This window comes from Buteo buteo, chromosome 22, assembly GCF_964188355.1.
Source record: "Buteo buteo chromosome 22, bButBut1.hap1.1, whole genome shotgun sequence".
Lineage (NCBI taxonomy): Eukaryota > Metazoa > Chordata > Aves > Accipitriformes > Accipitridae > Buteo > Buteo buteo.
Window position 1 is genome coordinate 18,289,122 of NC_134192.1, and position 19,408 is coordinate 18,308,529.

A 19,408-nucleotide genomic window follows, 5' to 3' on the forward strand; every position below is an offset into this window, starting at 1 on the left:
TCAGCATTAGCTCTCTTAGTGTTTTTATTTTTCAGCAGAAACCCTTTTTTGTTCCATTTCCCTTATCGTATTTTCACCCTCTGTCAAGTGTGGAGAAAGACTTGCTTTGTAACCAGCTTCATTAGCTACTCGCACGTTGTGTTTCATTACCGATGCCCACAGCTGGCTGCGGGTGACAACACGTGGCAGCGGGTGACCGGCGGTCACCGCTGTGTCGCTTCACCTTCGGGCAGCGACAGTCACACTTGGGGCAGGGAAGTGGAGTCCGGTGGAGCTGGGTTGGGCTCGAGGTCTGGGTGTAGTAAATAGGAGGACATCTGGATACGTGCAATGAGTAGCTGTAGTGAAAGCGGAGCTTTATCCTGAAGAAATCCTGGATTAACATCAGTCCCTGTAGGAAAAGGAGAAAATTGAACCACCAAAAAAAAAAAAAAGATGAAAAAAACCCTCTCTGAATTGAAGCAATAGGAAATGAAAATTGCTGAGATATACTGTCATGTGGGTAGTGGTGCTACCAACCTTGTGCTGCAGTAATTACCTCTATGCATGCAATTTGTGCTCGGCTACGACTGATTTCCCACATCATCCGGTGCCCAGGCTATATTCAATCAGTCCCAGCTGGAGAAAACTATCTTGGATCATTTGGTGAGATTTCACCACAGATGCTACCTTGCGTCTTACGGAAGCACTCGAGAGCTGGATGCCACAAATCTCCCTGGCACACGGGTAGACGTGTGGGGACGGTCACGGGAGGTTCCCCGCGGCCGGGGGGGGCCTGGCTGCAAGGCAGGGGGGTGCCGGATCCTGCGGGATGCTGAGCGCCTGCGGCTGGTGGAGGTTAAAGGTTAAAGAGCTTCTGGCTCTTCCTAAGGAGAAGGCTTTGCTCCGCTGGGTGCGTGCTGGAGAGACTAGGTTTTGTGGTCGTCCTTGCAGCGTTTTATGTGAAAAATGACAGAGCGAAGAGCGTTGGTTGGAAATTTTTGCAAGAAGCCCAAGGAAGGTGGGTGTCCGCGTTGCTTGCAAACCAAAATGGGTCGGGCGCTGGATTTCCTCGGACTGCTTTGGAAACGTCGGCTTCGTTAAAGAGACGAGGAGGAGAGTAGCTGGTGCGAGTACAGCAGACGGCGCTGCCTCGTCTGCTCAGGCACGTGAATAGGGGAACCGTCCCGGAGCCAGGCGAGGAGCCTCTGGATTCGCCCTGTGAGAGGAACGGCTTTCTCAATTCAACTACCTCCGCTTCTGGATTCGATCCAGCTCCGTGAGAAGTTCTGAAGGGGCATCGCCGGTTGACTTCCATGTCCTGCATCTGTTCTGACAGGCGGTGCGTTTGCAGCCGCTCTCGGATTAGTTTTGGTCCCTCGGATGCATCGATTTACAGACCCTTCCTCTGCGATACGGCTTTTCTCGATGACAGTCCTGAAGCGCATGATAACTCAGCAGCCTAAATTATTCAGGCAAATTCAATGTGTTTGGCTTGTTCCAAACTTTTGTTTCCTTTCAGTGCTGTCAGGAGAACAGGTAGCCGTGATGCTTGTATCCAACTCATTCATGTGCTGGGGAGACACAAAGAGCTCCAGTGTAACCCATGTTTTACCTCGTTCGTCATTTATTTCCACTTTCAGCCGTGCTTTTTCTGGGCACTTTTGTGCCTCATAAAAATGCTTATCTTGCATCTAGGGTTGCTTCCCTCTGGTGCGCTGCTGGGGTCTGGGAAGTCACTTCATCTTGTGGTGGTAATGCCCGTGTAAAATCCCAAGAAAATTCCGTGTCTGTTCCACCCTTTAGCCACGTGTCCTTTTGTGGAATTATATTCACTCATGCAAATATTTTGACCCGTTAGTCATCACTGTAGGATCCAGGAACCTCATATTAAAGAAGACAAGTAATTAAAATGAACAATTCTACCTGCAATTCCCACATTGCCTGACCTCTGCTTTGTCAGTCTTCCTCCATTGTTATTGGGTAGATATGTCCAATTAATTCACTATAAAATCCACGCAAGCCCTTCACTGGGCAGACGTGCCTTGCTGGGACCACCGAGCTCTGGCTCATCAGGTGGAGAGGAGATGTTTGGTCAGTGCAAAAATGTCCCCTTGCTTTCTGCAGGCTGTTCTGCATCAGGAGCTTCTGGGTATAGCTGAAGGCATCGGCTTGCACTCTCCAAACATGTGTCTGGAGATTTAGGACCTGACTCAGAGCCTGTTGAATCCGGCAGGGCTCTTTCAGCTGAGACCATTGGGCTTGAAATAGGACCCAAGAGAGACAGCATCCTTGGGGGACGTGCTCTGAACTTTGCTTGAGACATCGGTCATCTAAGCCTGTGTTCAGAGGTGAACTCAGGGAGAAGAGATCTGCTGCTGAGCATCTCTCTAATTCAGCGAACAATGCAGAGCTGCTGCTGGCGGATGGAGGTTTGCCTTGGAAAATTCTAGCTGCAAATGAGATGCATGATTTTAGGAATTAGAATAATTACCCCCTGGAACAGGTTCCCAAGGGATGTGATATATTCTGTATCACTTAGAGTCTTTAAATCACATTTGCATGTTTTTCCTAAAAGCGTGCCTAGTCACTCAAAGTGAAGGGCTGTTCTTGAGAAGCACAGCGTGACAAAGCTGAGCATCCTGTGGTTTGCAAGGGAGTTGAGCAGGGACTCACTGCGGTCCCGCGTGGATTCAGCTCTGCGGATCCCTGGAGGAGTGGGTTTTGGCACATCCTCGAGGAGAAGAGCTCAGGACTGTCCCCTTGGCCGGCACTGGCTGCCATGCAGGAATGTGCAGAATTGAGCAAGTAACCACACTGGGTATGATTCAGGAGTGACCCCCCCCAGCCAAAAATCTGCCTTCCCTTTCGGAACACACACAGTCCCTTCCTCGCTGAATCAGACGTCCCCAGGGGCTGAGCAATCCTGGCTGTATCAGTGTTTCCAGGACCTTCCCTCCCACCGCTCCCTAAATGACGAGAGTGTTTTTGAAGACCTCATTTCCTGGCCTTTCCCTTTTATCTCTCCAAACAGCAAGTAAACGAGCAGCCCTTTGGTTTTTAGTTACTGCTTCTGCACCCGGTGAGCTATCAGAGGCTGTTGACGACGACTTTTCTCTTTTCCTTGCTCCTGCCTGCAGGATTTGGGGAGATAATTCATTTGGTCCTGGTGCTTTGTCAACTTTCAGCAGTTGTAATTGCCTAATGATCAGTGCTGATGCTGTTGTTAAGCCTGTTAAAACTTTGTCCTGCTGAAAAGCCAGACTGCGGCTGTCTCATCATGTTGTGCCTTGCTGTGTCGACTGGGGCCGCCTTTGATGCTCCCTCCCCGGCCCCGGTTTCGGCTGCCGGCACCCACCGAGGATGCAGCAGGGTGCTCCCCACGCTGGGCAACCGTGCCTGGGGGTACGAATAACTAAAGAATAACCCCACGGGGAGCCAGGTGCTTTCCAGGATGAACCTCCTCTCGCCTGCCCCGATGCCCGTGCTGGCCCTGAGAAGCCTGGTGCTGGGAGGTGAAGGTGGTCCATCACCCCGAGCCCTGGTGGGTGGGCGAGAGGAGCTCTCTGGAGGAGGCTGTCACCGGTAGAGCATTGCTCTTTAGCAACCTGCATGCCATTTTTGCTCTTCCATCTCTCGGATGCCTTTTCCACCTTCGTTATAATTTTTTTTAGAGCTCTGATTGGCCACGTTTCGTGCTCTCACCTTCTTTGCTGTGCATCTGAGGTGCCCAACTGGCTGGTGCCATCTCTCGAAGCCCCCGTCACTCATCCTCTCCTCTTCCAAGGCTGTTTCTTACTTAATGACACACACTGAACATTAGTGCATTACCATCCCTTTTCCAAGAACAGTCTCCATCCACTCTTCTCTCGTCCCCCAGTGCCTCATCCAATTTAATTAATTATACTTAGTATATTACACATCCTGTCAAAGTTTTTCCTTTCCGAGGTTTAATGGTTTTTTAATTCTAATGCATGCTGCATGTGTAAGTGTTTTAGAAATGAGGCGAGCGTGCAGTGGCAAAGAGGCAGCATTACATCTGTGTGCCGCAGACAGCGAGGGTGGATCCCTGTAGAGAGGCTCCAGCAGAATTACTGCAGGACCGCATTGCCTGCCTTCCCGTTGCATCCCCCTTCTTGTGCTCGGGGGGGAAAATCAGGCCGATTCCCACCGCAGAGGGACACGTTTGGGTTAAACCTACCCGCTTATGGCGCATCTCGTGCTCCTGCTGCAGAAGCGAGTGCCCGGCCGGCGGCTCAGCCCCAGCACTGGCCGCGTCTTCTCAGCTGCTGCAGCCCTGTGGTGAACTCCAGTGTAATGAACTTGACTCTTCTCCTCACGCTAACTCTCTGAAAGCACCAAATTACATCAGTCATTGCAGCCTTGCTTTGTCCCTTTGAAGAAAAGCCGTGTTGAGGATGCGGTGGGGACTAGACTAATCGGGTAATGCCGGCTGGGGCTGGTACCTATCGCTCTTTATTTCCCAGTGACAGTTAAAAGGTTTGGCCAGAAAAATGGTTCGGGAGGAATGACTTTGTGGGGTCTTACACTTACTAGCTTTGGGTATTTCCAGATAAAACCTGCTCAGACTCAGAGGGCTGTGGGTTGGTGGGGGTTTTTTTCTTGCCTGTCAGTGTTGCAAAATGCTTACGTTTTGAAAATCCAGCTGGGCTCTGTCTGTCTGTCACACCATCACTGGGAGTAACGATGCTGTGGTGCAATTTAGCTGACAGCCCTGTGAACCGGGGCCAGGAGCCAACACAATCCAGCCTGACCTCGGGGCAGCGCTGCAGAAACGCGCCTCGGAGAAATCGGAAATCATCGGAGGCTGCGCAGGCAGAGGGTGGGCCAGAAGTCCGCCGTGCTCCGGCAGCCCTGGAGCAGCCCACCTCGGGGAGAAGGAGCCTCTTGCCCCCTGCATTGGACCCCAGGGCGGCGTTCAGACCCCCCACGTCGGACTCGGCATCGGTGCCCGGGCACCCACGGGTTGGCATCAGCGTGGCTGGAGCTGTGGAGCCGGCTGCTTTCCTTGCAGTACTTACACCCGTCACGGAAATACGGTTATTTTCTCTTCCCATTGTTCAGCCGTCTCCCCACCGCTCTTCAGTTTACAGCCCCAGACAAACTCAAGGGCTTGTTCTCCATCTCGCCCCCATAGCTGTGGGACAGGATGGGATGGGACGGGATGGGATGGGATGGGACCCCACCAGCATTGCTGGAAATTGAGCTTGTCCATGACTCGCAGGTAATGTAATTTCCTTAGGCTTATAATGAGATTTTAGATTTGACTCTTGACCTTATAGTAATTTTATGTGTATATTTATACACTATGATCACTCTCTTAATTAATGAAGGTAAACTTAATTGCCAGAACGAAGTTTCGGCTGAATTAAATGGGCCAGATTCCCAGCCGGCTTTGTCAATGCTGTGATCTCTTCTGGTGGCCATGGGGCCAGCCTAACCCACGGCTGGTGTTTCCCTGGCATCGCTGTTATCCCTCCTCGGCGTGGAGCTGGAAGCTCGTTTGAGCCCTCCACGTAGATCCGTGGCCAGGGCAGAGAGGAAAGGGAGCGTCCTTGGGTTGCTGTGAGTCATGGTGCTGGATCAGACCACGGGTGCTGTTGGATGCTGGACAATGCAGAGCAGCTTTTGCAGAGCTCTCCTCATGGCCATCCCAGTTCCCTCTGGGATTTTCTGATGCATCTGCCACCTTAGGCCAGCATCTCATCGTGGGACATCCCTGCGCTTCACAGGAGAGGATCCACCAGCATGGAAAAGCCCCATGTTCATCCTAAAAAGAGTTAAAGTATAACACCACAGAGGGGATAACGCCAGGCTCCAGGGTGGAGGAGTGAGAGGTCAATGTCATGATGAGAGTTGGCCAGCAACCAACGCTTTTGGTTTGAAAAAAAAAAAGGGGGGAAAAATTCCCTAGCTATCTCTCGATGGTGGGGAACGCCCCATCGTGCTGGGAAGGCTTCCAGCTCCCTCCGCTCTTCAGAGCTGTGCACTTTTAGAAAGTACAAAGAGCTTCTCATAATGTTTTGCCTTGTGGGTACGTCTATGATTAATTCCGTGCAAGCATTACTGGTGCAATAACAATACTGGAGGTCCTAAAACTGAAAAAGGAAACACATTTGGCTCGTACTTCATACACAATCACTTACACTTAAGCTATTGATAGTTGATTGGGATCTGTAGACTGCTGGGCTGGTGCCACTGGGTTTCTGAGCGCGTTCAATGGCTGGAACAGACAGCGAGGCTGTAGGTTTTGGCAAGCTGTAGGTCTCATTAGTCAGGCTGACTGTATCTGACACGAGAGATTCCCATCCACCAAGATGAAGCTCACTTCCCTAGGCTTTGGCTGACGTCCCAACAATATTTACATGAAGGACAACAGAGGATCAGTGTTAGATTAAGGCTGTGAGTTTCCAGTAGGCAGACAGTTAAATATTCTATTGAAATACTCTTTTGATTATTTAGATAATAATGAAGTTTATGCATGTCCTTGAGAAATCTGGGGAAAGGCAGTTGTTTTATGCTAAGCATGCAAAGATGTGTTTAATCTTGATAATAGGAGTAAATTATGTATCAGCGTTTATAACCTCGGCTCCTTTATTTCTCACTTGTTGTGTGGAAGCACCAGAAACCTTGCAGGGAAGGGAGAGCCGCCTCGGGCGGGTGCGCGGGAGGGGGCAGGCGGGGGTCTCACCCGCAGCCCCCCGCTCCTGCCAGCCCCCTGGCCCTCTGCATCCCTGCAGGGAGAGGATGACGATGGGTCGTTCCTCTTCGTCCTGGCCAAGGGAGGTGCTGGCTGCGGTAACATGTTGGCCGTGAGCCCCCCAAGGGGTGTCCATCGGTAGGCGAGGGCAGGGATGCTGCTCCGACAGGCGCTGGGCCGGGAGCTGGCCTGGTACGAGTGGCTGCGAATTGCTTCTTATCTGCCCCAACTGTAATTTCTGTTTTGTTGGATTTTTATCAGAATCGTGGAGTAGCTATTTTCTGAGCGACACCTGATTTTGAATGGGACGGGGTAATAATTCGATTTATTGCTGCCGTTGGAATGTGGCTGCCTGGCTGGTCCTGCGTTACCCTGACAGAATATGTGAATTTGTCTGGTTTGGGTTTGATAATAGCGGAGAGAAGTAACCTTTGGATTAATTTGTTTTAGCGACTAAAGTCCCATTAAATGGAAGGCAGCTGGTGTCAAAGGCATAAACGGAGACAAAGTTTTGCTCCCAATTGTGGGAAATGTGTTTAAACAGACTAGAAATGTTTCCATCTCTGCAGGGTATAATATACTCAAATGGTTACATTAACATGAAAAAAATATAAGAAAGAGTGTATTTAGGACAATCCCTCTGTATCCAGTGTTAATGAAATTGAATTCCAGTAATGAAGTCAAAGGGTTGTATTCTGCACTCGTGCAGGCAGCACAGTAACTGCCATTAACATTAATGGGAGCTGTGCCTATGAATTACGGAGCCGTAATGGTTTGAGATGGAAAAGGTCTACCGGATCCCAGAGTGCTCTCCTCTCCGAGGACTGGATCCTGCATCCTAACAGCAGTTAGGATGCTAATGAGCCCTGTATCGAGGCATGAGTAGCGAAGTTTTGGAGGTGAAATCCCCTCCGCTCAGGGGCCAGCACGAGCTCTACGGACCACTTAAGAAAAGGATTAATTGCAGTTTAAATGTTGTGTTCCGCCGGTCCTCTGAAAGGGAATTAATTTTGCCTTGTGAATGAGGTGGGGAATTGGCCCACAGTCCTGGATAAAGGGGGGCAGCCAGCATCAAATTGCATTCCAGCCCATAATATCTTCTGGGGCTGACTCCGCTGTAGCGCACGGCATGCCCCAAACCCAGCTCCTCTCGCTTTGGGTGATCGCCCTCCTTCCCACAGCCACCTTCTCATCCCGAAGGCTTCGGCATGCCCGGGAAGGCGTTTTTCCGGAGGAAATATTTTCCACCAAACCTATCCTTAGCCCTCCGGTGTGTAGCTAGCCAGGCACCCCAGAGGTGTCGGAGTGCCAGGCTTCATTCCTGACACAGGGACCGTTCCGCAGAAGAAAAGGCGTTATTAATGGTAATACAGAGCAGGAGAAGAGGTGAATGGGCCAACACCTGGACGGGTGTAAATGAGTATGGTTTCTCGGCTCTTCTCGGGAGCTGTATGTGTCTGCAGCAGCTGGGAGCGAGCCCTGTCGCATCTCTCCATTGACCATTACAGAAGCACTGCCCATGAGCTGCATTCAGCCATGGGTCCTTATCAGCAATTGCCTGATAAATTAATCTAATTCGCATCCCTCATTTCGTTAAAATAATTCCTCGCAGGCATTTGCTTTGTCCAAGCACTGTTGACCTCCTGCGTCGGGACAGACAATCCAGGATTAAAAATACAGCGTTTTTTAGCTTGCATAAATCCTGAACAATGGCGAAAGAGAGGAAAAGAAAGGCTCCTCGTTGCGTTAAAGAGCATTTGTCACTGTCCCTGGTTATTAGTATCCTCCGAGCATTGTGCAAGGGAAGCCACGCCAGGATTACATTCCTGCATTGACTGGAGATTTCTTATTAGGAAAGGCGAAGAAGGCTCTGTAAAAGCCCATAGGTCAAAAATATAATACACTGTTCCCCACCTCTTGTTTCCTGATATTATGCTATTACAGGAGATAAGGGAGAGGTGCAGAGTCTTAATTTACAAGCAAATGATGAACCATGGCTGGGGACTGTTTGTATTTTGCTGGAGCTTATTATTTTATCTGGAGTGTAATGCGGTGGATCGCTGCTTCCGAGCCGGGAACGGCCGCTCCTGGCGGGGTGGAGGGGAGGTGGGCTCCGCCGGCGTGCCGAGGGTGGTGGGTGCTGCACGGGGGCTCGGGGACGTGCCTCGCGCCTTGTGGCACACATCCCCGAGAAAATTGAGGTGCTGGAGCTGAAAAGAAACCCCGAAGTAGCTGGAAGAGGAGTGTTAAATAATGCAGTTGCGCATTGTCCATGAAAGATGGCTAACCATGAGTAAACATCAACAGCAGTGTTTGATCCCTTCATGTTTACTATTTATTCATATTTATTATTCATAAATTCCGTCACAAATGTTAGGCCCGCACCCCAGTGAGACATTTGCATTTTATTTTAAGTTTCATTCCCCCACACCCCCCTTGGTTTCATGAACTGAGATTTAATGATTTGCTTTTCCACATCATTCCTGTGCTGGCTCTCCCTGGCTCTCCTCTTCTTGTTTCAGGAAGAGATTTCTAACATGGAAAAGTGATATTTGAATAGATTCCCCTAAGGCAATCAATTTACTTTTAATTTGTCTGGAACTAAGCTTTTCTTTGTTGCAATGAGAAAGGATTGAAACTGCTGTAAAATTTATTAGCTTCCAGGAAGATTTTGAAATGAATTTTTTAATGATCGTGCTGTTTGCTGTACCCAGGAGCAGTGTCATCATGATTACAGTATAATCATACGGTTGCTGAGGAAAACACCGAAATGTGGAGACAGAGCCAGGCTCCTGCACGAGGGTTACCTGCGGTACCGGCCCAGGTATGGGCACGCGTGCCCCGCACCGGCACAGGGCTGAGGTTTTTGGGCTACAGCCGCTCCGCACGACGCTTGCCCACGCACCCCCCGCCCCACGCACGTCCCAGCCGGGCTGCGGTTCTTCCAGTTGCCCTTTTTCTTTCTTATTTTTCATTTTCAAGCGACTCCTCCGCTCCTTTTCCTTGCTCCCCATGTAATAGCACAAACGAGCTCTACTTACTCACCTCGGCAAAGCTGCTCTGACATGGATTGGATTGAACTGAGCGGCTGTTTGAAAATGGAAACTCCGGGGACTATTGTCATCGCCCAAATTGCACCTTAGATTGTATAACAGCACATGTCATCTGGCCATTTATCAGGAATATTACATTCCCAGGCACTTGCACCTTGCTACGATTTAACTTTGTCTCTTTGGCCAGCGCTGCGATTCCACTGGAGATAATTCAATTGCTCCGAGAGCTGAATGGGCACCTCGCACATCAGCTGCGTGTTGCTCTGCCGCAGGTACGCGGGCTTTGAATAGGAGACTGAAAGCACTTGTACACCCCGGACGGTCGTTAATCCTTCCTTTTAACGAGAGAAGGCCCCGCGCAGGGGCAGCCCCAGTGTTTCGCGTCCCCTCCCTGCGTCTCGTCTCGCTGTGCCCTGGTCCCCGGCTCCCGTTCCCCGCCGGCGGTGCTGGCCGTGCCTCTGCCCGCAGACGAGCTGTGGGTGGTGGTGTCTCTCCCACCAGATTTTCCTGCAGCCCCCTGCCTGGCTCGGACCCCGCAGGCAGCCCACGGGGCTGGCTGGGGCTCGGGTTAGTTGCCTTTGTGCCGGTCCCCCGAGGTGCAAGTAGAGCAGGTTCGAAATCTGGAGCTCAACATGGGTTTTGCCGTACTCGTTGAGGAGCGTATTTATTCCAGAGGTGGCTGTTGGTTTTATTTTATTTCATATTTGCTATGTGAGAGCGTATGTTTAGCAATGACGCATTTTTTTCTGCCAAGCCTGACTGCAGGATAACTGCTCACCTCTCCATGGCGAGGGTTCCGCCAGGATGTTTTTGTACCTGGGGAACATTTTAAAAGCGACCCTGCCCCAAGGTGCTCCGAAACAAGATTCTGGATTTGTGCTGGGTGAAGGCAGACTGGCTGAAAAATGGAGATCGCTGCTGCGGGACCTGCACACGTCGTGTGCCAGACGGCACAGCCATCACCCGTGCATGGCACCTGCGCTCCGGCGAGCGGTTCAGCATCTCTCTGGCCAGCCCGCGTGTGACACGGGTATCTCTACAGCCAGATTTGCAATAGGACTCTCTCCCCAGCGTCTGCGCGACGTTCTCGGCTCGTTAGAAAGCCCAGCCCAGCTCAGGGTGTCTTGCAAAGCCCTGGACCGTGGTGTTCCCCTTCCCCAGTCTGTCCCAGCCAGCAGCTCGCTGCCAGCCCAGTGCATCGGGCTCCTCGCGGACTCCCGTCCAGGATGAAGCATTTGCTCTGTGGCTTGTGCAAAGCAGTGCCGGAGCTGTGGTGTTGCTCACCCAGTGGTTATTACCTGGGCTTTGCTCCTTGCATTAACAATATTTTTTTAGTGCGGATGGTAACAGTCGTATTGACTAGGGCAGGTCTAGGGCTGTAAAAAAATTTCCTGTTGTCCTATTTCCGATTGTTAAAAGTGGTAAAAAACACAAGACAGAACAGTCCAATAAAGAGCCTGTGAATGTGAATGACCGTCCTGGGTGCCGTTACGGCCGGGTGAGTCAGACCTAGCTGCAAAGGGCAGCGCCAGGAGCGGTGCCCGGCGGCTCCGTGCCTGCCTCTGCTTTGGGGCAGCATTTGCTCCTGCGCAGGAGGAGGGTGCGAGGTGACAGCCCTGGGATCAGCCCGCTGGAGGAGCCCAGACCCCTCTGAGCTTGCTTTCTTTGGACCTGGGATAGCAGAAGAGTGGGGTGGTGTTCGTGCATATCAACGGGGCACGCTTGTGCCCTCAAAATAGTATTTTTTATCAGCTCCAGGGTTAAGGCAGTGATGGGTGGGTAGCTGAGGATCCTCATTCTGCCATGGAGAAGCGGCGGCTGCTCAGGGCTGGGTGCTGGTCCCTGGGTCTGCTGCCAGCTCAGGGCTGGGCTGGGCAGCCTGGACACGCGTTGTCCCCGAGACCAGGATGGTTTCTGGCTGCGGGATGCGGTCTCTGCAGACCAAAGCTGAGGTGTGTGGCAGGAACAGGAGCAGGGAGGCAGAATGTGCCGTGGAGCTACCTGTTCAGGTCTGTGGGTGGATGGTGACTCCTGCCCCTCTGCCTGTCAACCCCGGCGTCTTTCATACTTGCTACGTTCCCTTCATAAGATAAAATATGGAAACAGTATAATTTAACGTAACACTTTCCATCTCTTCCCCTGCCTGCGTTTCAGCTGCTGCTGGTGTGACTTGTAGACAAGCATCTTGGTGTCCAAAGCTGATCATCTCCCCAGCAGATAGGCACCACGCCAGCGGTCTTTAATAAAACCGCTCTTAAAGCACGGGTCCCTTTCTAAGGTTTGAGGATATCCACTTGCAGTGCAGTCATCAGTGAAGTCCTCGATTTGTTTTTAACAGTAAAGTGTGCCAGCTCGGAATAAATGGGTCAAGGCAAGACAAACCCGCCTGTGCTCCATCTGGAGGGCAACTTACCTCAGCTGCGGTGGTCCTGTGGATGTGGGGCTGAGCCGTGATGCTGGGTGGGGAAGGTGAGGAGCAGCAGCTCCCTCCGTGCCCTCCCGTGCCGGACCAGCCAGCCCAGCGCGCATCCAGGTCCGGTGTTTCATGTTTGTGGAGAGACTGAAGTGATGTGTGCTCCAGCAACACGCCCAAGGTCACACAGCACAATAAATCAGTGTCTCATTGGGGATGAGAACCCAAGATATTTCTGTAGCCCCTCCAGCCATCACCAAGTCCTCTGCTATCGCAGCCAGACTACACAACTTTGTATGCCTGTAGCACCCTTTTGAAGTTAAGCTGTGGATAAATAGGCAGACAGCAACACTTTCTGGGCAATTTTTCTTTTTTTTTTTTCTATTTTGCTCAAGTACTTGAAAGTAACAGAATCAAAGTATAAGAGCATGGGCTTTTAGATCTCGGTGCAGGTTGTTCTGCATGTAAGGCTCAGAGCATCCTTCTCTCAAACTGCTGTAAAGGCAGCTGCCGAAACCCAGACCTCCTACACAGCCACACGGCACCGCGCTCCGCACCACCGGGTAGCAGCTCTGATGTAGAAAAAAAGCTAATGTTTTACCCATAGATTTTTCAATTAATTGGCTTCTTCTCCTTTAAAAAAAAATCCCCCCCCCCCTTTTTTTTTTTTGAGGTCTGCCTTTTACTCGTTTATTCTCTGTAAGTGTTAAGCTGCTCATATTTTGGTGCATTGTGTTATGTGCTGAGAATTTTTATCAGCCGCCCTAGTGCTCGAATGTGGTGGAAATACCAATGTGTCTGAGGAGCGGAGGTTATGCACACAGATGTACAAAGCATCAAAATGAACGGTTTGCAGATGGACGGGAAGCAAACCCAGGCTGAGTCTGCACCTTCGCAGGCTTCCATCCATCAAAGCGGCACCGACCGAGCGCAGCCTTGTACGGGCAGTGGCGTTAGAGCTTTAATGCTGCTTTGTGTGTATATAGGTTATGATAGGAAGGAGCTACGTCTTTGCGTAGGGAAAGGTTGTGCTTTATGAGGGCTAGCTGCAACTACGAGTTCTTACCAAATGAAGGAAAAAGTCGTAAGCCGAGACTGAAAAGCAGCCGGGAGCCCGCAGTGTTTGGCGGGAGCCACGGTCGGATGCTCAGCAAAAGCTGGGGATGTTGAGACTCTTGGATTTGATTTCCAGCTTTGCGCTCGGCTGAGCCCGGCTGTCTCCCTGGGCCCCAGTTTGTCCGTCTGCGATGGGGCGGTGAGGCTGTGCAGTCCCCTTGGGGTCGGCCGGCAGCGCGGGGACGCGTGCGAGCACCGGGCACGAGGGTTTGCGCCCGCCTGGGAGCCCTCAGACCTGGGCATGGAGGGTCCTTGGAAAGGGTTAAACCACCACTCCGTATTTCAGCCCTGTAAAGTGGTGTTGGGACAGCCCCAAGTCGAGAGAAGGGATCTTTATTGCTCTTGTATGAATAAAGCCCCAGCGCTGGGAATGACACATTTAATCTTCAGTGGAGTGGGCAGTCTTGGAGATTTATAAAGCCTCTGTTGTGTGGGAGGACAGGAGGGATTAAGCAAAAAGTTAAAACACTCGTATACACCAAAAGAAAAAATAAAAAGAACCCCCCCTCCTCCCTCTGTTCCTTTCCCCTCTCTGCAAAAAGTCAAGCTTAAATGTCACGTCAAACCAAGCTTAAAACATGGTGGCTTTTAGCGCTGGTTACTAAACCCAGAAAGTGCTGACTCTGAGCGGCTGGACACATGGGACAGACCCGCCGGGACGGATTCGCAGCCGTAACTCCTTTCCCGGGGTTGCAGGTCTGGCGGCGGCAGATGACACGCAACCTGTTGGAAACCGAACTCCGGTCTTTAGAGAAATGGCAGAGAAACGGCCGCAAAAATCCCTCTTCCGAGCCTTGCCTTAAAAACGGTTTGGGGTAGGCGAACCAGTGCTTGGGTGGGAGCGACGGGCAGCGCTGGGGAGGTGGGGGGCAGCGTCACCCCCGTCGGGGCTCCCCCCCTTCACCGTCCCTTGTGGTTTTTTTTGTCCCCACGCAGATCAGAGCGAAGGATTTCATTGCAGGGAGGAGTGCCGCATCCTGGGCCACTCGGACAGGTGCTGGATGCCCCGCGGCGCCGTCCCCAGCCGCGCCAAATCCCCCGAGCACGGGAGGAACGTCATCGCCCTCTCCATCGAGGCGACGGCGGTGGACGCGGAGCCTTACGCAGACTGCAGCACAAAAAGGACCTTCGCCACCTTCGGCAAGGAGGGCGGCGAGCCCCTCGCCGACGAGCGGCTCGCCAACGCCAAAGGCAAAAGAACGGTGGACCCGGCCGCCTGCAGCCCCAAGGTGAGCGGTGCCGTCCGCGAGGCGGGCAACGGCTGCGAGGCCGTCAGCCCCGTCACCTCGCCCCTCCACCTGAAGAGCCCTTTATCCGGCAAGCCGGCGGCACCCTACGGCGCCGGGCACTGCGCCGGCAACCGGGAACGGGAGCCCTTTGGGAACAGTGGCCCTTCCCGGCCGACGGAGGCAGAGCCCCGGGGGGCGGACAGCGAGAGCGGCGGGCAGGAGGGGAACCCGCTCCTGCAGGAACGCCGGGAAAAGGACTCGCCCGGCGCCCGGAGACTAAAAGACATCGTCCTCTGAGCGGCACCCGGCGAGAGGAGGAGGAGGAGGAGGAGGAGGAGGAGGAGGAGGAGGTGGAGGAGGAGGATGAGGGACCGCACGACTCCCAGCGCAGATTGTTTTTATCGCTTACCAATGGTTCACAGATTGCTGTATTTAAAAGCTTTCCCTAAATGTATTGTTTATAAATGAAGCTATCGTTAATGTGACAATCCCACTTGTCTCAACAGGCAGCAGGGGTGTGCAGCCGGAGCAAAGTAGCGGGCGTTTTGCTTTTGCCGGGAGGCGGTGGGTGGCGGGGGGCGGAGGCGAGACCCCCCCGGTCCTCAGGAGCGCTCGGTATCCCCTCCTCGGAGTTTATATATTTTTTTATATCTCAAAACGAAGATAAATTTCCAGTCCTGGAAAGAATCGAATGGCAAATTCCTTATTCGGACATCTTTGGTAATCACCCCGGCGGTTTTGTAGTCTAGACAAAATAGCGGCCATTTCTTGTGCGCGACTGTTCAAAATGACAGTCGGGTGAGTTTTAATATTCGCCCAACACGAGGCTGTTTGTATCTGAAGGTGTTGCTATTTTGCTACGGACACCCCTGCATCTATGAATCCTTTTGCTGTCACATGCTTATCTGTACTATTATTGTATTTGATATTGCAAATTCCTGTATGTCTAGTGATGGCAAAAGGCTTTCAAGCTTAAAAAAAATAAAAATAAAAAAATCACAATCATCTTACTTAAACTTTGGGGAACCTGCAGTTTTCAGACCCGGTGGTGCAAGCGCTTCTTCCAGCCCCCACCATCGCCTGCGGCCTCCCCCGGCTCTTGCAGGGCAGTGACAGGGCATTACGGGAAGACGTTTTGGGGAAAATTCTGCCTGGATTGCAATTGTTGGATGCACTGTACTGAACTTTTTCCCTCATACGTTTCTTTTGCATAATTTCAAGGCAATGCATGGAAAGTTTTTCTGGAAGTTGGTTGTTTTGGGTTTTTTTCCACTTCCTAGATTTAGATATCCCCCGTCTCCGATCATTTCCAAGTCAAAGTGATGGAATTATTTAAGAGATCTAAATTACCTTCTCAATAGACACACACTTCCAAGTCAGCATTTCCCAGTCACGATGATGCCAAGTACATGTGTGTATGTATGTCATCATGGCATGGATTTTAGACTGTTCTGATTTCTTTCTATCCCTGCATCATAAATAAGTATGGAATGAGCAATAGTGATGTTAATTTAGGGGCAGACAGGTGATATGTAACAACACTACTAATTCAATTAATGTGCCTTCTTAATGGAGAAAAAATTAAAGCAATTCATTATTTTTTCTCATAATTAAGGACTTTGTGTGGGTACAAATTTACTCATATAAAATTGATTTTAAAATTGAGCTACTTTAATAGCCATTTTGTAGAAGGGAGAGAGGGAAGAGGTTTCACAGCTCTCTGCTCTCTTGCAGTGATAATTCCTCAGTGAGGTATGAGTAAGGTAGGAGGATTTCAGTTAGCATATTATGATGATTATTATTAACTCTTCACCGGACAGATTTTCCTACCGTAAATAGTGTTTCCTAGAATTTAAAATTGATTATGGAAGGGAAAATATATAGCTCTTGCCAATGTTTGCTGTACCAGCAAGTTGAAATTAGTGGTTTCTAGAGAAATAGTCTTTCTAGGTCTACATATCATGATAAAATATTTGTTACTTTGATTTATTTAAATTAAAAACGTCAACAAGAAAACAAGCTCCAGTCATTATTATCCTCAAAATGAAATTAAGCTCCAGCCATTTGTTTCTTCAGGGCAAATTGAGCCTGCCTGAAGCCGTAGCCGGTCCGAGACAGGTCCGCAGTCAGTCTGTTCCCCCTGCCGCTTGCTAGGGCCAGGAATTGGGAGAGAACCGACAAAAGACGGTCGTCTTAACGAAATTTGTGACGCTTCCCTCGCTGGTGTTGATGACTACCTCATTCAGCTCCCATCCCACACATTAACGTGATGTCCTGCATCCCTCTGGAAAGCGAACTGGGGATTTTCCCCTCTGTTCTGGAGTTTGAGCCCATTTTTCAGGGATATGTTATTTCTGTTCCTGCAGTATTTCCTGCCTGCGTACTGTTACTACTGTCATTTATTTCTGGGTTTTTTTTCCCCAAATGTGTGTATTATTATAACACAAGCAAAGAAGAAAGGGGCCGGCTTGGGGCTGTTGGAGTAACTGGATTTTCTGTACCTGTTAGGCTGGGTTTATTCTGACGTTACCTGTCTTTGTCACCTCTGGGTGGTTTTTGGTGGGGGAAGCTTCTCGTAGGTGTTTGCTGAGCGACAGAGCCTGCGATGCCTCGTCTGTCAGATCCTCTTGGCTTCGCAGGGCAACGGCCCCATCGTCCGCCCCCCCACCTCCGGCAGGATCAGACCCGTCTCCCCCCATTGCCCATCGCAGGGATGGGGACCGTGGGTCCCACCATCATCCCCAGCTGCCCAAAAAGCGCTGGCTGTTAATTTCTGCTGAGCGTTGCCCTCTGCCTGCGGAGCTGCCACCACCACCAGCCCGGCGTTTTGGATGAAAAATAGATGCTAACTGAAAAGGAAGAAAGAAAAAAATAAATAAAATAGAAACATTTCTCTAATTTACCCAGAGGAAACGTTCCTTGCCACTCTGAATAAAAGCACAGCCGAGAAGGAATGTGAAATAATTCTGTATTAAAAGGGGGCATTAAAGAGGTCAGTAAACCCTTATGCCTCCAAGAAAATCGTTTAAACACCAGTTTTCCGGGCTGACCCGGGCTGCAGCCAGGGATGCTGAGCGAGGGGCCCTTTCCTGGCACGTCCTCGCTGCGCGGGGCCGAGGGGAGAGCCGGAGAGCGGCCCCGGCTCTGCCGCCTCGTCCCTCTCCTGAATATTTTGCTACTCCTGTCACTGTCCCTCTGTGTCACTTGAGATGAGTTCAGGGCTCCCAGGCAAATCGCAGTCTGTCTTCTTTTTTTTTTTTTTTCCTAGTTGCATCAAAACTGGCCATGCAAAAACGTTCAAGGCTGCAGGGTGGGTGGCGGGGGGGAAGGGTTTGGGAGGGCTCCAGATGTAATTATTGTGCTTTTTAATAACTTAAACCTGTCCTCAGATTTGGTTTAGGAAAAATCGCTGGGATCTGTTGGTTTCCTTCAGGCAAACTCGCTCTGCTCCCCTGGTTATCCCCCGTTTATCCAGGAGAGCAGCGACCACCACCGATTCTCCCCCCCCCCCCCGAGCGTGAGGAGGACCCCACCTGGACCAGCCCCGGGGCTGGGGACCCGGAGGGATGAACCCACCCTGTGCTGGCCCAGGGACCCTTCCCTGCTCCCTGGGGAGCTCCTGGGCCTTTCCCACCCTCGGGGCTGCAGGGCTGTGCCGGGAGGGATGATGGAGGGCTGGGGCGGGGAACACGACCGACGGCTGGAAAAATCCCCCCTGAGCACCATCCTGCTGAGGTTGTTGCCGTTCCCTGTTTGTTGTGAAGCTGGAGGTGGCCTGTGGATCACACGTTGTGCAGAAGTGAATTCCTTTTTTTTTTTTTTTTTTCAAATAGGAAACAAGTTGCTTTTGTAAAGAACACACTGTCTGATGAATATGTTGAAATTATTCTTGGGGGGAAAAAAAAAAATCTAATTATGAATGGAAACACATTTGTCTGTCATTGGGGAAAATCGATGATCTTGTTGCTACAGCTGCTCTTGCAGCTATGGGTAATCTCTGATCCAACCTGTGAGTTGCGGTACCCGTTGGGGAGAAGCCCAGCCGACCCCGCTGCGAGCCCTGCTGAGACGGATCCTTGATCGGCATCAGCTGACGTTCAGCTGATCTAAGCTGGGATATAACCTTCCAACACACCTAACGCAAAACTGGTTTTCAGCAGCACGCGCCTCCTGGCAGGGCGGCAGGTATACGAGCCGCGGGTCTCGCCACCGGTAACACCGGTGCCTTCCCATCGCGGGAAGAGCCGGCGGCGGCACCGTGGCCGCTCGCCTGCCGGCAGCGGGCAGGGCTGCCGCGGGACTTGAGCGCGGTACGTCTCGTCATGGTGTCTCCGTTGCCGAGTATATGAAGAATAAATTGTTGTATATGCTGATATGTATGTTATGTACATTTTCACAGTGATTGAATCATTGTAAACAACAAAATGGAAAAAGGAAAAAAAAAGAATCACCATTCTGTCTATTTTATGAAGATGATAAAGCAGCTTTATTAAATTATTACGATTCTGTTTCAAAATGGTGTACCTGCCACGTTGGGTTTTTTTCATCTGATGAGAACTTTGTTTTCCACCTAAATGTGATTTTTTTTTTCTTTTCTCTGCTTTGAGCATCTAATGCATTTTAGTATTAAAGCAATTATTGAATAAAATGGAAAGTAAGTGTTTGGTTAAATACGCCTAAGTGGGTTTGCTTTGACGGGCTCCAAGCGCTGGCCCCGCAGAACCCGGCGCACAGCCGGGTGCCCGCGGGGTCCCCCGGGTGCCACCCCAGCCCTTTCCCTGTCCGTTTCTCCCACAGCTGATCCGCTTTGGCACCCGAGAGGCTGCAAACCTCAGGCAGAGCTTTCCCGGCCCCCAGGAGGGGACATCACTGTCCCCACGGGTGACCCACTGGGGTG

At 51.1% G+C, this 19,408-nt stretch overlaps 1 protein-coding gene across 1 annotated transcript in view; it reads left to right on the top strand.

The window, feature by feature from the left end:
- Positions 1 to 19,199, top strand: part of PCDH19 (protocadherin 19) — a 59,061-nt gene extending 39,862 nt beyond the window's left edge. The window contains exon 5 of the mRNA XM_075054001.1: positions 14,219 to 19,199. Within this exon, the coding sequence (XP_074910102.1) occupies positions 14,219 to 14,808 (590 nt within the window). The 3' untranslated portion in view covers positions 14,809 to 19,199. The remainder of the gene's footprint in view (positions 1 to 14,218) is intronic.
- The last annotated feature ends 209 nt before the right edge of the window (positions 19,200 to 19,408 follow it).